The following is a 14,681-nucleotide window of genomic DNA, read 5'->3' as shown; positions in this document are numbered from 1 at the left end:
AACATTTCATACCGTTTACCGAACAAAATATACGATTTGGTTCGGTAAATAACCGAATTAAATAAATTTTACATAAAAACTTGGCTGTTAATTTATTCACTATTATTTATCTGAGTATTATTGTACGTAGTGTTAGGGGCGAGTCCGCTATTTCCAAAGGGCTAATGCAAAAGCACGCCAATTTTTATTAATCTGTCCACCTAAAATCCAAAATAATTACAAAACTCCAATTTTTTAAATTTTTTTTTGTTTTTCCTTTTCGTATTTTATGTTGTCAGAAAAAAGTCGTAATAAAAATAAAAACGGTACCGAGAAATCCAAACTGTAGTTTGAGAAAATCGAAAATGAGTTCTTCGCATTTCTTGTCAGTCTCTATGACCAAATCCACCTACACGGAACGATCGACACACATCAGTATATACAAAAATTAAAAACAAACAAACGCGTCCCAATATATAAACTCCTAACATCATCATTCATCAGAACAAATTTCCGAAACCCGAAGAAGCAATCGAAGCATCGCCGAAGTCGACAATCGGAAAGCTGCGCGTAACAGTGAGCATAAATAGCACAGTCCCAACTGTTTTTAGAGTAATACGATTTACGAAACAGAAATTATAGTATGCAAATATTGATTTTTCACTGCAAAAATTATATTGTCGAAAACAGAGAGAAAATAAATTGTTTTTAGTTCTTCAACACTATGTTTTTGATTGAGGATATCAATACCTATAAATAATGGACAACACATTTCAGCAAAGTTGCGGCCTAAGAAATATTCTTCCCAATCAACATATAACAAATAAACAGAATATTCTATTCGGTTAATACGACAGCCTTCTTTTAACCTTGTGCCTGCTGATAACGATTAAGATGCTCCTTCACTTGCAGCCAAATCGACAAAATTCTGTCAATAAAATTACTCCCCCATTAGAAAACATTAAATAATGCTATACCTTTATTTTTTTGTTGTTAGATAAATTTCACACCACAGCAGCTGTAAGAGTGCTCGCATTGTCCCTTCCAAAAAAGTCACGAGAACAGCTTTCAATAGTCTGCGACAAAAGTTATCGAATAAATAAACAATAAATTAAATAAAATCACAATATACCAATGTAATAATTTCGTGGGATCTCGAGCTGATTTCATTAATCGACGTTTCTCCAACTTTTCTTTTAGCTGCAAGGATTAACAAAAATGATGATTTTGTACTCTTAAGCCTTGTTTGGCAATCATGATTAGGCATGATAGACAATATAATGAAGCTCCATCGAATGTTCCCAAACGAGGCCCTAAGAAATCTAACAGTCGTTTTGATTAGGAGCAATGGTTCCAAATTATCAAGAATTGAAACGGAGCCTATAAAAAAAATCCAACATATTAGCGTGAAAAGAACCACCCATCTATAGCAATTTGTACCAAACAATAAACAAAAAACAATAAACCAAATAGAAGAACACTTTCGAGGAAATATCAACGATGCACGTAAAAATACTTTCCCTCGTAAGATCACCTTGAGCTGGCAATGTAAGTTTAGAATGATGCATTAAGGAGGCATCATGGCTGACCCTATTAAAGTCAAAATAGAAATATTAGTTCCAAATTTGGAAAAAAGACAAACAACAAGAAAACAAATGCAAATGGTTAAAGCCTGATAATGAATAGTAAAAGAACCTGATAATGAATGTCAATTTTCCCCATTTTAGGGCTCATTCTTTCACGGTCCTATTGCTTGAAGCTATTAATTGCCTGCTTTTAATTGGATGTGTGGCATGCAATAAAAACAAAAGAGCATCATGCTTACGGAAAATGCGCTCTGAAATCATAACTGAAATCAATTATTATCTGCATAAAGCAACATGAGAAAGTAACTGTGGGATTTAAAAAGATTGGAGGTGGAAGATGAGGACGACGATAAATTTTTCCTGTGTTAAATCAAATATTTTCTTCTTCATCCGCAAATATTTGTCCGGCTTTGTGCGCCCCGTGAAGAACACCCCCGCACGAATTGTTGAGTGATTGAATAATTATGCTCACACAAAGGCCTGCGCATAATGCCGTTATCAGAAATTAAAACCAAATTATGGAAGGAAACGATTTAATAAAAAATGAATATTGCTGTAATAAATGTAAACACAGAAAAAGAACAGAACTGATAAACCTAGAAGCAAAGGCAACGATTCTGAAAAATCATAATACAAGGCAACCACATGTACCCAGATTACCACCTATAAACCAATATAATAAAACTTATACATAGATAACCTAACTCATGTACATGTTTGAAACTCGGATTCCCAGAGAAAACAATGCAAAATTGAAAAACAAAATAATGAATTTATAGATTAGAGTCGCAACACTGACAAAAGAGGCTAGGTATATATATAGTCATATCATATTAATAACTAAAGAAAACAACTACATACCTAAACAAATTAGTGAAGTCTTTATATTTTATTATAGAATTAGAAGTGTAAAATGAGATTAACCTAGCCAAGATGTCACTTTTAATGTGCTTAACATCAAAGAAACTAATACTCACATAACTATCAGAAACCTTTTATTGTTGCAGCTAATAATAACAGTAATACAACATGATACACTTAAACCTAATAAAAAATTTTCAAAAGTATCAACCTGTACTAAATAAACAAGCATCATTTTTTGATACAGAAGAGAACATGGAATCATAGAGCATAGCTGAATTCTAATATGTTTTACCAGACTATGTAAAATGAGGTTAACTTATTAATATGATCAGCACACGAGACCCCCCAAGCAGATCTGCAATGAAAGTGTTTACATTTATTAGATGAAATTCCAGTCGAGAATCGTAGCATAAATTAAACAATCGATACCAGACCTCATTTGATTAAAGGTAAAAAGAAAAATTGTGCAAACGAAACACAAACCATAAATTCAGCTACAGAGGTTTGCTGCACATTTGCTTGTTTGCCACACGCCTCAATTTTCTAAGTTGTAGTTGCCTCATCGCTTTCACCTGCTTCAACAATGCATGATCTTAAAATAAGGAAAAATTCACCAAAACAGAGCTAAACAAAAACAGAGGAGTCGAGGTAAACGAAATATGAGATAAAATAGATTTTTACCTGGTAAATAGGTCTGGACATGCCACCTGTTGCTGGAGGAAGATCGGTGACCATCTTGCCATTATCCAGAAAACCTCTCGAAGTGGTGAATATAGGTAAATCAGGCCTAGAAGATTCCAAGGCATCCCTCATCGACAAATGCTCTTCTCTTGAAGCATCTACCGGCCTAATTGATGGTACATGAGGCAGTTGACCAATAGAATTCATGGGGTTGTTAGAAAATCCACCAGAAAATTTTGGAATTCTTTCGGGGGATCTCGTTTTCGCTGCATTTGAATTCCAAGAAGCATAAGAATTTTTAATCGTTGAACCTATCGGTTGTGTTTCAGCAGCCCTTCTAGAAGGTGGTGTAGCTCTTGATGCCTTGTCGTGTAGTTCCATCTTTTTACGCTTCTCGTTTTCGAGCTCTATATGCTTTGACATTCTCTTGCGTGTTAGTTTCAGGCGAAGATCTTTTGAATCTACAGCAATAAAGTTTAAATACACCATGAAATTTATTGATTAAAAAGAGACGAAAAAATCTAACACGAGAGAGCATCTATTTTACGAAATTAACTATTACCGTCTAAACGGCTGTTGTACCCGTAGCTCCGTGCACTCACACCCACTCTCATTCTGAATCAACAAATCATAAAAAAAAAATTGCTAATTTCCACTTATACAAATGCACAAGCTAGAAAGTAAATTGAATCAAATACCAGTAGAAAGGTGAAAGCAACAATCACCTTTTGGCATTGCTAAATCGACGATCATCACTGCTCCGAAAAGACTCCGACGACGGTCTTTTGATTCCGGATAGCACCAAAGCATTCCGGCGAACTCCATTAGAATCTCTCGATGAATCCTTCACCACCTTCTGCGCATCACGAAAAATGCACACACCCGCAGAACACACCCACTCTCATTCTGAATCAACAAATCATACAAACAAAAATTGCTAATTTCCACTTATACAAATGCATAAGCTAGAAAGTAAATTGAAATCAAATACCAGTAGAAAGGTGAAAGCAACAATCACCTTTTGGCATTGCTAAATCGACGATCATCACTGCTCCGAAAAGACTCCGACGACGGTCTTTTGCTTCCGGATAGCACCCAAAGCATTCCAGCGAACTCCATTAGAATCTCTCGACGAATCATTCACCACCTTTTGCGCGTCACGAAAAATGCAAACACCCGCAGAATTAGCTTAATTATCAAAACGACGACGATCGGAAATCTCGTTTGAGATGAAACGTAATTAATACAGGATTGCAAAATTAAGCAGTCCACAGTCATGGATAACGAAAACAAAAAGGGGCAGATTTACATGAGTACCTGACCGGAGCGGCCGAGAGTGATGGTTACTTGAGGCTTCGCCATTTTATAAATTTCTCAATCAATTGCTTCTACGGCTGAGTTGACTCATTAATACAGAGACACACACAGCCCATTAATGTGCGAAAAATGGATCATAAGTAAAATTTGAATTAATTAATTAATTAAGACAAGAAAAAAAATACCTTACGACTGATTATGCGCGTAAAAGGATCTGTAACAGTCGAAAGCGTCCCTTTAAATTTATTATACGCAGCATCTTCTGATGTAAGTGGAAATATTTCGACCATCGTTTGTTGTAATTTTAAGTCCTAATCTGTAAAACATAAGTCCCCTTCGAATTATTAGTTCATTGATTCGGACAAGGATAAAATCGATAAACGACAAACACGAAGCTTTCATCCTAATGTTGGCAACTATTGATTCAAGAACACAACTACATTCATTTTCAAAACTTGAAAAACTAATCAAACGAAAGAAGTTCGACGAGGACGGTTCTGCGTTACTTTCTCGAGGCCCTCCGAACAGGTCACAAGTCGGCCCATAGGCTTATAGCAGTGATTGGCATTCACAAGCTTGCAAATATAAATTTCAACAGCAATTCAATAAATATACGAGCTATATATGTATATACATGAATCCATCATATCCTTTGAGAAATGATAGCGTATAAAATACTGATGTATTCGCTCGCTCATCATTTGTCTTTTCGACAATAAATCGAAGATGTGGATCTTCGTAAAATAAAATAGATAGAACAATAGAAAAATAGCAAATCCCTGTTGAGCAAAGCCACCTGTTGAGCCCAATTAACTCACAAGATTAAAAATATAAATTAAGTTGATATCTTATCTTATAACCTATGAATTGAGGAGGAAAGGAAATGAGGAGTTTTTATTGAAGACAAAATGCATCTATACTTATTTGACACTCTGATTATGTATTTATTTATATATGAATATTATAAGGCCTTGTCATACTAACATAGAATATCTATAATTGAGAGCAACACACGTAGAAATCATATACTCAGTGCCACAAGTAATAATTAAACATTACAATAGAATACAAATTTAATTTAAAAAAAGAAGAAGGGTAAAATTACAATCACCCCTTGAGGTATGATAAAATTACGATAACTCCCATCATGTTTAAGTAATTACAACAACCTCCTTCAACTATAAATTTTCTTACACGTCCAAACTTGGAGAGGGTGGAGATGTAAGAAGATTCATAGTTGAGGGGTAGATGTAATTATCCAAACAAGAGAGGATTTTTCGTAATTTGACCATACATCAAGGGTGGGTTGTAATTTACCCAAAAAAGAAAAGAAAAGGGAGACGGTAGAAAACGATTAGGCAATAGTCCAGGCCATTACTTGATGAAAATAATCCAGCCCATTACTTGATAACCTGCGCTTTTATATATATATATATATATATATATATATATATATATATATATATATATATATATATATATATATAAAGATAATAATAATATCTTGTTTCTTGAAATAATATTTAAGAATATTAAGCAAAGGGAGAATCGAAAACGATAGTATCTTCAGCAAAACACCAAAACAAAATAAACAAAATAACTATTGGATTTGGAAAACAAACGAGCCCAATAGAATTAACAGACATGTAAATGGGCTGCTAAAATCGGCCCATAGCCATGAGGCCCGCTCCCACAACATCCACCGAAACGACATCGTTTCGATCCTCAATCAGGTCTTCATTCCCCGATTGCACCAAGACTCCTCTTTTAGCACTTCTAGGGTTCCTCTTCCCCCTCAGCCCCCAATTCATCTCAATCCCATTCATCTTCTTCTCATTTACTCCAATCCTCGTCCCTCTTTGCTTCTTTGCACCCCAGGATATAACAGAATATTAAGCAAAGGGAGAATCGAAAACGATTGATTAGGGGTTGTTAGAATAAATACGAATTTTGTTGTTGGAGATGAATCCCGACGCCCGCTTCAAATATCGGGAGACGGCGTTCAGGATCGATAAGATAAACAAATTACTCGAAGAATTGGAGGATTTAAATAGGGGCAAATTGAAGAAGAAGAAGAAGAAGAAGAAGAAGAGGAGAAACTTGGAGGAGGTGGATCCGGATTCCCAGATCCGGGTCGAGATGATGAACCGGATCGACAAGATACGCAGAATACTCGACAAATTGAAGCGTTCAGAGGAGGAGGAAGATTCGGAGGAGGATGATTCAGAGGAGGAGGAGGAGGCGGCGGAGGAGGAGGAGGACTCAGATGAGGATTCAGATGAGAAGTTACGCCAGATTTCTGTCTGTTTCTCTCTCTCTACATATCTCTCTCTCTCTCTCTCTCTTATATTTATTTGTTATCTTGTTCTAATTATAATATCCTATTTTTAAATAAATTGTAGCCCAGCGTTGGAGATGAACAACTCATCTATAACATTGATGATTGTAAAACAGCGAAACGTCTCAAAGAATATGCAAAAGTAGCACTAGGTTACTTCAACGTCACAGATGTACGTATGTTCTTTTTTTTCTTAATTTGATTTTGATTTTGTTTCTTTTTGGGGTTTCAATTGCTATATATAAACTTGTTTTGTTATGTCTATATGTTATGTCTGTGTGTGTATGTGTAGCGCATCATATACAATGTGGTGGACGTGATCAAAGCAAACAAACATCTCTCGCCGGGTTGTGTATCATTGTCTTTGACGTTTACCGCGACTAATCGTCTCCGAGAAGCCACAACATTCGAATCGAGGATTTCCTTCAAAGTCGGCCTAACTGAAGTAGAATTTATTCGAGTTGTCCCTACTTAGCTGCTGCTATATGCTATATGCTATAGGTAATTATTTTTCGTTAGCCATATACATTTACGATTTACGTATTCATGTTTTTTACAACTTCAAAAAGTTGAATACTAAACAAAAGAGGCTTATTTGAGTTGGTGAGATACTTTAACCTGGATATACACTGATAACACCTCTAGATAAAACACATAAATCACATTTTTGATATCTCAAATAAATAAATAAAAAATCTCATCATTTGCTAATTATTTGAGTTGGTGAGATACTTTAACCCTTTTGGTTGGGTTGATGGGATGGGATGGGATTTGGGGTTCTTTTTGAAATTCTACTGTATGGATTGGTGTTAGTTGGATGGGATCTCGGTTTTGGTTGGTGGGATTCGGGTCTATGGGATTGAAACTAGGTGTGCTAATCTCACAAATGGTTGGGTTGATTGGGACGGATAATGTGGTTATTTACCATACCACCCTTTCTCTCTTTTTTGTATTATTATATTATATACACCAAAATAATGAAAAACACTGTTTCAACCCACCACTTCTTACGGCAACTATTTTTCTTGTTTTATAAAATCGCCCCTCCAATTTTGTTCGCTCGTCCGGGTCAAACCGCACCTCAGAGAGATAACGGCAAGGGGCAATCGACGGGGCAAACGATTACTAGGTATCATTCGAAGCGTGTATCGTTTAGGATTGAACAACGGGAGTCCAAATTTTCTAATCACCGTGTTTTCGGCTAGTTTTTCCTAATATTTTTCCGTACTATTAATATTAGTATTTACCGTAGTATTTTTCCACCTCCATGTAGTCGGCTAGTTTTTCGGTGTCAGTATTAAATTTTCTCGCCTTTGTATTTCGGTTTGTAATATTATTTTCATGTTTCGTCGCGGCCACTCAATAATGTTTATAAATATTGTTTTTTTAAGTTTACATGTTCTATTCTATTTTGGTTTATAAATATTTATAAATATTTTCACGTATTTAGGTTTATAAACTTATATTGAATATATAACTTAACAACATATGTTTGTTTGTTTAACTTAGCAACATTAATTTTAATAAATTGTCTACTGTCCAAAATTTTGGAAATGGATGCTTAAATTTTTCTTATGCATTTTGAAGATACGCTTAATATTAAACATACAAATGTTAAAGTGAAGACATAAAAACCAAAGTTGGAGTGATAGAGATGTTTGATAATTGGAAATTAAAGTCGTACGGAATCACACCAAAAATCAAAGTTGAATAATAACAGAAGTTCGATAATTGAAAAACAAACTAGTACAGAATCACAAAAACATAAAGACGATAAAACAAATACAAGGGTTCAAATGTGCTTAAACGAAAAATAAATGCATAGCAATGTTGGAAAACACAATGACCGAGTTACTTGGCTCGATATCAACTATCCGTAAAATCCAAGAACCCCTCGGTCTCGTCGCTATAATAACCCTCGGTTCAACTTCATTCAGACCCTCATACGGCACAACAGTTCTCGTTCCGAGCCCCCCTCATACAGAACAATTGCATATGCCTCGTCTAGGGGGGCAAACTCAAACGGCCCATCATCTTCATATATCCGTCTCAATGCCCGATCCAACTCCTTCGTCAATCGTGAGTCTTTGTCGACACTTAACTCAATCGCCCTCGCTTCTTTCTCCACAAACACCAACTCACAAGTGTCGTAGTAGGGAAACCCGTTAGCAACGAAGAAATTGTGCAATGCATTTTCCGCCTTGTTCTAATTGTAAACAACAAAAATATAAGGTCAAACAATTTAGTGATTTGCACTTAGGGGTCAATTTGCAAATATTATAAATATTACCATTTAAAATCACAGTTTTATATGGGTCAATTTTCAATTTCAAATACTACAAATTTATTTTCTACTTGTTCTAAATTAGTTAAATTAGTTGTTGTTGGTTGGCAAAATTATTTCACATTTCACCAATTCTTCCAAAGTGCTTGGTGGTGAGAATTCAACCTTCTCACTCAATCGACAAAAACCAGTTGCACTTTTTCACCTTTGTCATAACCAGGCCCTACCTCCCATTCGAAAATATAACTCCTCACTCATTCATCTATATTGGTAATGACAAGGAATTGTTCAATCAATTCGGCCAAAAAAAGGTCGGTAAATTTGTTCACTAACCTGACAACGAAGATAGTGTAGTGGAAGCCGAAAATTGTCGACTTCCGCACCGTTTTCCAGAAGGTGTAACTCTGGCTGCTGCGCGTATATTCCAGAATAGGGGACCCTAACAAAACATAAACGATCAATCGATTACCTACAAACCATTGCAATATGAAAATATAAATCCACACAATCGAGAAACGGAGTGGAATTAGGTTTAACGCCGGTGAAATCGCAACTACGGGATTTGTGTTCTAGGGTATCAGTCTTCGATTTGGGGATGGGAATTGATATTTATATGGACTACTTTTGTAAATACATGAAATAAGTGAGAATAAAATAGTAAAAGAACATGGTGGTTTGGGCTGACATTTAGACGGATTACCTAAACTCACCTCCCTTGGCCTGATGTGCGATCCGCCATTTGATGGATGGGTACCCGGGCCCAAGATCAATCTGTAGCCCGCTAGTGGTGAACCAAATCAAAGATCTGAGTGGATTAGAGGATCAATCCACCCAGATCGGCCCAACCAAAAGAGGCCTTAACCTGGATATACACTGATAACACCTCTAGATAAAACACATAAATCACATTTTTGATATCTCAAATAAATAAATAAAAAATCTCATCATTTTCTAATTAAGTTCTGGGAACTAAATTTTCGTTTGATAATATATAATAGAAAATAAGAGTCTTATCACATATGCATCGTTTCGAAAATAAGAGTTCCAACAATCTCATCAAAAATAGAAAATAAGCATACAAGAGTTCCAACTTAAGCTTATTTAATCTACTTACATCTTCAATTAATCTACTTACATCTTCAATTAATCAAGCTCTTCGTCGTACTACATTCCTTTTAGTACTTCGACTCATCTTATATTGAACACTAAAAAAGAGACCAACAAACCATTTAGGCTTTCCATATCGAAAAATGAAATAACCGATAATAGTCCCAAATACGAACCCGCATCCATATCCCAAAGCAACAGCTTGCCAAGTAAAACCATCGAGAAAATCGGAATCATCATCACCTTGTGGCAACACTGGAACCAAAGTTTGTTCATCGTCGCCTTTGCACTTTTTCGTCAATGGGAATCCGCATAATCCCGAGTTTCCCATGTACGAACTAATGTCAAATGTAGGAAATTGGCCGGTACTAGATTGAGGCATCTGCCCGACAAGATTGTTGAACGAAAGATTAAATTTGGAAAGAAATGTTAGCCTTGGAATTTCCCCCACCAATTTATTTGAAGACATGTCCAACGACTCGAGTTCACTCATATTCCCAAGAGAGGGAGGTATACTTCCCCCGAGGCTATTACGAGACAAATTCAAGTACTTGAGAGAAGTAAGCTTTCCTATGGATTCCGGAATATTCCCCGAGAATCTATTGCCAGACAAGTCAATGGTTGTGAACGCTGTCAGGATTCTGACCAATGGAAGCTCCACTCCTTTAAGAACAAATGTCATCGATTGCTCGTAATACGTAAACAAGTCTATTTTCGGTGTTGTACTATCCCCCAAATCTATCATGGCGATGAAATTCTCCAAGTATGTGACAGGCAAAGCGCCGGCAAATTCGCTGTTGGATATATCGAAGACTTGCAAACTAAGAAACGGGACCTTACTATAACTCTTTGACGAAACAAAAAAGTCACCATGGAATCTATTAGACCTCAAGACGAGCACTCGAAGCTCGGGTAGAGTTTCCATCCAATAAGGAAACACGTCTCTTATTTGATTGTTTCCAACGTCGAAAACCGTCAATAGTTCACAATTTAGCAAGGATTTGGGTAACGTCCCTTCCAAATTATTACCGTTGAAGTCGAGATACTCGAGAATGCTACCATTTGAAAAAAGTTGAAGGAAAGAGGCCGCGGAAGTTATTTTGCTTTAGTTGCAATAGTTTCAAAGACATGCTCGAGTTTCCTAAACAATGTGGGATCGAACCTTCCAAATTGTTGTGCGATATTTGGAGATATTGAAGGACTCGTAAGTTGCATAAATGCGTAATTGACCCTTCCAATTGGTTGTCGTGGAGTAATAAGAAAGCCAAATCTGTGGCATTACCAATGTTTGAAGGTATTGAATTCGATAGATTGTTGTTCGAAAGATCGATCGTTCTGATATCTCCTTGGAACATGTTCGATGGAATGTTACCTGAAAAAAATATAACAAATGAGGCAATTAATTCAATAACATATAACTTTGCAAAAAATAAAGAAAAAATAAAAATTATAGCTCAATGTTATTGTTAAAAGCTTTATGATCACAAAATAAAATGATAATATGTGCTTATGTTAACTTTTGAAATATTGTTTAAGGGTTTTCTTTTTGCAAGAACTACCCCTTGGGTAGTCTCTAATTGCTAAAAAAATCCTTTGTTAAAAATATTTAGCAACAACCCCTTTTGAAAAATAGTCAAAGCAAAAAAGTCTAAAATACCCTCGAAATTCTTTTTGTTTCCTTTGTTGTTCTTTTTTTTTTTTTTTTTATATTTCTTTCGTAAGGGTAATTTGGCCGTTTCACAGAAGTCGATAATAAATTTCGAAATAAGGACCGGTGTGCTTTGAAAAACGTATTGTTATATTGGAGAGATGTAATAAATCTTACCGGTTAAAGCATTGTCAGTTGTCACGGAGGGCTACACCCCAAAGCGACGTCGCATTCCCAATGTCTCTGGGCAATGCTCCAGTAAGTCTATTATTCGACATGTCTAAAACCAGTAAGTTATTTAGATGACGAATTTCTTCTGGAATAATACCTGAAATATTATAATATCCATGGAAAAATCATGTTACCAATTACACTATACAATTGGAAGGAATTCTTATTACAAAACTTTTAATAATTCAAATAACTAAACTATATACATGGAGTGAATTATTTTTTCTAAACCAGAGTACTATTTATATAAAATATAAATCATATGGGGTGTTTGCAAATAAAATAATATAGGGTAGATTTTTATCAATTCCACAAACACATGGATCCTTTTTGTAATAAATCAAACCTTTTTTTTTTTTTTTTAAAAAAGTGATAAACTACACAAAAACGAGTAGTTTTTACAGTGATTCTAGCCTTAACATTTGGTGTTGAGGCTTCAATTGAGTGATTGATTTCGTTTCTTTACAAGTTTTCTTCTAATTCGTGATTGGTAGATTATATTACATCCATACACAGGAGCGAGTCCACCCTATGGCTAGAGTAGATTTAAGCCAACCCTGAAATATATATTATATCCATATTTTTATTTAGCTACTCAATTTTTAATATGTAGCTCATTCAAAAATCAAATTAATGCAATAGAATCCTAAAAAAAAAACCTTTATTTTTCTATTTTCTGATTTTGTCCTACCCTATGCAGAAAAAAGTCCTACATTGTTTCTGTTCTTTATTTTTTCTTCTTTTTTCCTATTTTATGATTTTGTCCCATCTTACGCAATACAAATCTTAAAAAAGAAAAAAAATGTGGACGCCGCCCTCAAACCCCCAGAAAATTAAGTCCACCCTATAACAAATTTCGGGACTCGCGCCACTTGACATACACACATAAAATAAAAAGTAAAAAATTATAGAACATGAGTAACCCAAAAGCAATATGAAATTAAAAATGGCTACGGAATTTCTAATTAATCCATAAAAACCCCAAAAAGAGAAAATGTAAAAAAAAACATGCAAGTTAAAAGGAAGCATACATAATAAGCCTTACATACCTCTTAAGGAGTTGTCGCCAAGGTATAACGTCTGAAGCATTGTCAAATTCCCGATAGTCGTCGGCAAAGGTCCACTCAGCGTATTCGAAAAAAGCCACAAGTTTTGAAGTCGAGAACAGCGACCAATAGTTGTTGGTATTTCCCCACGAATCGTGTTCCCAGATAGACGAACCGTACTTAGATTTTCACTACACATTTCAATAGACAAACTTTCTGACAAATTATTATATGATATGTCAATATATTCCAATGAAGATATGTTGAAAATGTTTGAAGGTAATGGCCCCGTCAACTTGTTATTTTCCATCCACAGTTCCTTCAATTTATTAAGATGCCCTATTTCTTCTGGAATAGTACCTGCATATATATTGGCATTATAAAATCATGAAAAGTTAAATATTCAATTTTTCATCAAAAAAATAGAATGAATTTCGTGTGCTTTAGTCAAATAAATCAAACTAGTTTTTTTTATATGTATATATATATTGAATTTATTACATTTAGTACCCCGTGTTATATCGAATTGTTAAAAAACTTCTCTTTTGTTATTTTATGACTAAAACTCCTATATAATGCAGGGTAAATTGCATAAAATGCCCATGTTTTAAGGAAAATCTGCACTAAATCCCCTGTGTTATTCGGAGACGGGTCGTTGACTTGATCTTCTCCGGATTTGATTTGGATTTGAATAACGTCTTCCGAGGGTCTTGCGACTTGAATCTCGGATCGAAACGCTGAACTTTGACAGAGGGTCCCTATTTATAGTGGTAGAATAAGAGTCCTACATAAAGTCTCCTTCATGGCGTGGCGCGATTTCATCCCATATGGTAAATTGATTGTTGAAAATAAATCACTTAAAAATATGTCATTATTTTCAAATAAAGGTAATTAAATATATTTTATTATTTTATTAATATATTTATATTCTACTATTTATAAAATCTCTAAATATATCAACTTTCTTGAAAACTATAAATAGATTTATTTTTGAATTTAATTTTAAGGGCAAAAGGCAAATAGGCCCATGACAAGGTCACTTAAATAAAAGAGGGAAATCCAACTTTTTTGTTTTTCTAATAAATCTAGTTCATTCAAACTTATTTGCAAATAAGGAAAATCCCTTTATATATACCAAAATTACCCCCAATTCATTGAAACTCAATTCAACTCCAATTTCATGATTTACACCCCAATTTATAAGAGAGAGACAGTAATTTAGTAGCCAGGACAGTAATATTAATTAAAAAAAAAATTTAAGAAAAAAAAATTCAAAAAAAAAAAAGTCAACGCCGGAGACCGGCGTTCAACATTGGTCGACCGGCTGGAAAAAATTTCAGGAAAAAAAAAAGTTTTCAAAAAAAAAAAAAGTTAGCGCCAAAATTTGACCGGAAGAAAAACATTTCAGAAAAAAAAAATTATTTTCTGAAAAAAAAATTGGGGGTTAATATGATATATTTGTTTAAATCCGGGGTCAATGTGTAATATTAACGAAGTTAGAGCATAATGGGTGGAATTGATATGAATTATATTATGGAGGGTATTTTAGACTAAAGACATGAGGATGAGTTTAATTGAGATACTGTTTTTTTTTTTGTGG

General features: G+C 34.8%; 3 protein-coding genes and 1 long non-coding RNA gene across 36 annotated transcripts; 1 reads left to right on the top strand and 3 right to left on the bottom strand.

The window, feature by feature from the left end:
• Positions 1-278: 278 nt before the first annotated feature.
• On the bottom strand, positions 279-4,727 carry LOC105964300 (uncharacterized). Of its 33 annotated transcripts, none has more exons than XM_088819695.1 (12): positions 4,428-4,534; positions 3,836-3,966; positions 3,673-3,725; positions 3,111-3,571; positions 2,913-3,001; positions 2,722-2,784; positions 1,675-2,045; positions 1,514-1,569; positions 1,112-1,179; positions 957-1,020; positions 469-543; positions 279-388 (listed from the first exon to the last, which is right to left on the bottom strand). In XM_088819695.1, exons 1-5 carry the CDS (start codon positions 4,470-4,472, stop codon positions 2,924-2,926), a joined length of 768 nt encoding a protein of 255 aa, XP_088675821.1. In that variant the 5' UTR covers positions 4,473-4,534; the 3' UTR covers positions 279-388; positions 469-543; positions 957-1,020; positions 1,112-1,179; positions 1,514-1,569; positions 1,675-2,045; positions 2,722-2,784; positions 2,913-2,923. The 33 variants fall into 33 exon arrangements, with proteins under 33 accessions (XP_088675821.1, XP_088675816.1, XP_088675815.1 ...); XM_088819703.1 differs by lacking the exons at positions 279-388; positions 469-543 and adding an exon at positions 636-858 and having other exon boundaries at positions 1,675-1,749; positions 1,873-2,045; XM_088819690.1 differs by having other exon boundaries at positions 469-580; positions 1,112-1,569.
• Positions 4,728-6,162: 1,435 nt separating this feature from the next.
• On the top strand, positions 6,163-8,160 carry LOC148769992 (uncharacterized). Its single transcript, XM_088819713.1, has 4 exons — positions 6,163-6,728; positions 6,830-6,937; positions 7,058-7,266; positions 7,851-8,160. The coding sequence occupies exons 1-3, from the start codon at positions 6,390-6,392 to the stop codon at positions 7,238-7,240; spliced, it is 630 nt and encodes a 209-aa protein (XP_088675839.1). The 5' UTR covers positions 6,163-6,389; the 3' UTR covers positions 7,241-7,266; positions 7,851-8,160.
• Positions 8,161-8,422: 262 nt separating this feature from the next.
• Positions 8,423-9,723, bottom strand: LOC148769991 (uncharacterized). Its single transcript, XR_016031772.1, has 2 exons — positions 9,383-9,723; positions 8,423-8,971 (listed from the first exon to the last, which is right to left on the bottom strand). It is a non-coding gene; the product is annotated as an uncharacterized LOC148769991 (long non-coding RNA).
• Positions 9,724-10,102: 379 nt separating this feature from the next.
• Positions 10,103-13,494, bottom strand: LOC148769990 (receptor-like protein 9DC3). The gene is made up of 4 exons (XM_088818868.1): positions 13,085-13,494; positions 12,007-12,132; positions 11,387-11,528; positions 10,103-11,259 (listed from the first exon to the last, which is right to left on the bottom strand). Exons 1-4 carry the CDS (start codon positions 13,389-13,391, stop codon positions 10,197-10,199), a joined length of 1,638 nt encoding a protein of 545 aa, XP_088674994.1. The 5' UTR covers positions 13,392-13,494; the 3' UTR covers positions 10,103-10,196.
• Between the last annotated feature and the right edge of the window lie 1,187 nt (positions 13,495-14,681).

Source organism: Erythranthe guttata, chromosome 6, assembly GCF_056151865.1.
Source record: "Erythranthe guttata isolate IM_541 chromosome 6, IM_541, whole genome shotgun sequence".
In the NCBI taxonomy this organism is placed as follows: domain Eukaryota; kingdom Viridiplantae; phylum Streptophyta; class Magnoliopsida; order Lamiales; family Phrymaceae; genus Erythranthe; species Erythranthe guttata.
Note: the sequence above shows the minus strand (reverse complement) of the source record. Positions and strands in the feature narration are given on the sequence as shown.

Bases quoted from the DNA above. Each gene is read 5' to 3' on its own strand.
- LOC105964300 (XM_088819672.1), bottom strand. From the start codon at position 4,472: ATGGCGAAGCCTCAAGTAACCATCACTCTCGGCCGCTCCGGTCAG. The intron at 3,726-3,835 runs GTGATTGTTGCT...TTGTTGATTCAG, and splicing joins CGATTTAGCAATGCCAAAAG to AATGAGAGTGGGTGTGAGTG. The intron at 3,002-3,110 runs GTAAAAATCTAT...TTGTTGAAGCAG, and splicing joins TGTCCAGACCTATTTACCAG to GTGAAAGCGATGAGGCAACT.
- LOC148769992 (XM_088819713.1), top strand. From the start codon at position 6,390: ATGAATCCCGACGCCCGCTTCAAATATCGGGAGACGGCGTTCAGGATC. The intron at 6,729-6,829 runs GTCTGTTTCTCT...AATAAATTGTAG, and splicing joins AGAAGTTACGCCAGATTTCT to CCCAGCGTTGGAGATGAACA. The intron at 6,938-7,057 runs GTACGTATGTTC...GTGTATGTGTAG, and splicing joins GTTACTTCAACGTCACAGAT to CGCATCATATACAATGTGGT.
- LOC148769990 (XM_088818868.1), bottom strand. From the start codon at position 13,391: ATGGAAAATAACAAGTTGACGGGGCCATTACCTTCAAACATTTTCAAC. The intron at 11,529-12,006 runs GTGACAACTGAC...TATTTTTTTCAG, and splicing joins GCTTTGGGGTGTAGCCCTCC to GTAACATTCCATCGAACATG. The intron at 11,260-11,386 runs GTCAATTACGCA...TTGCAACTAAAG, and splicing joins CACGACAACCAATTGGAAGG to CAAAATAACTTCCGCGGCCT.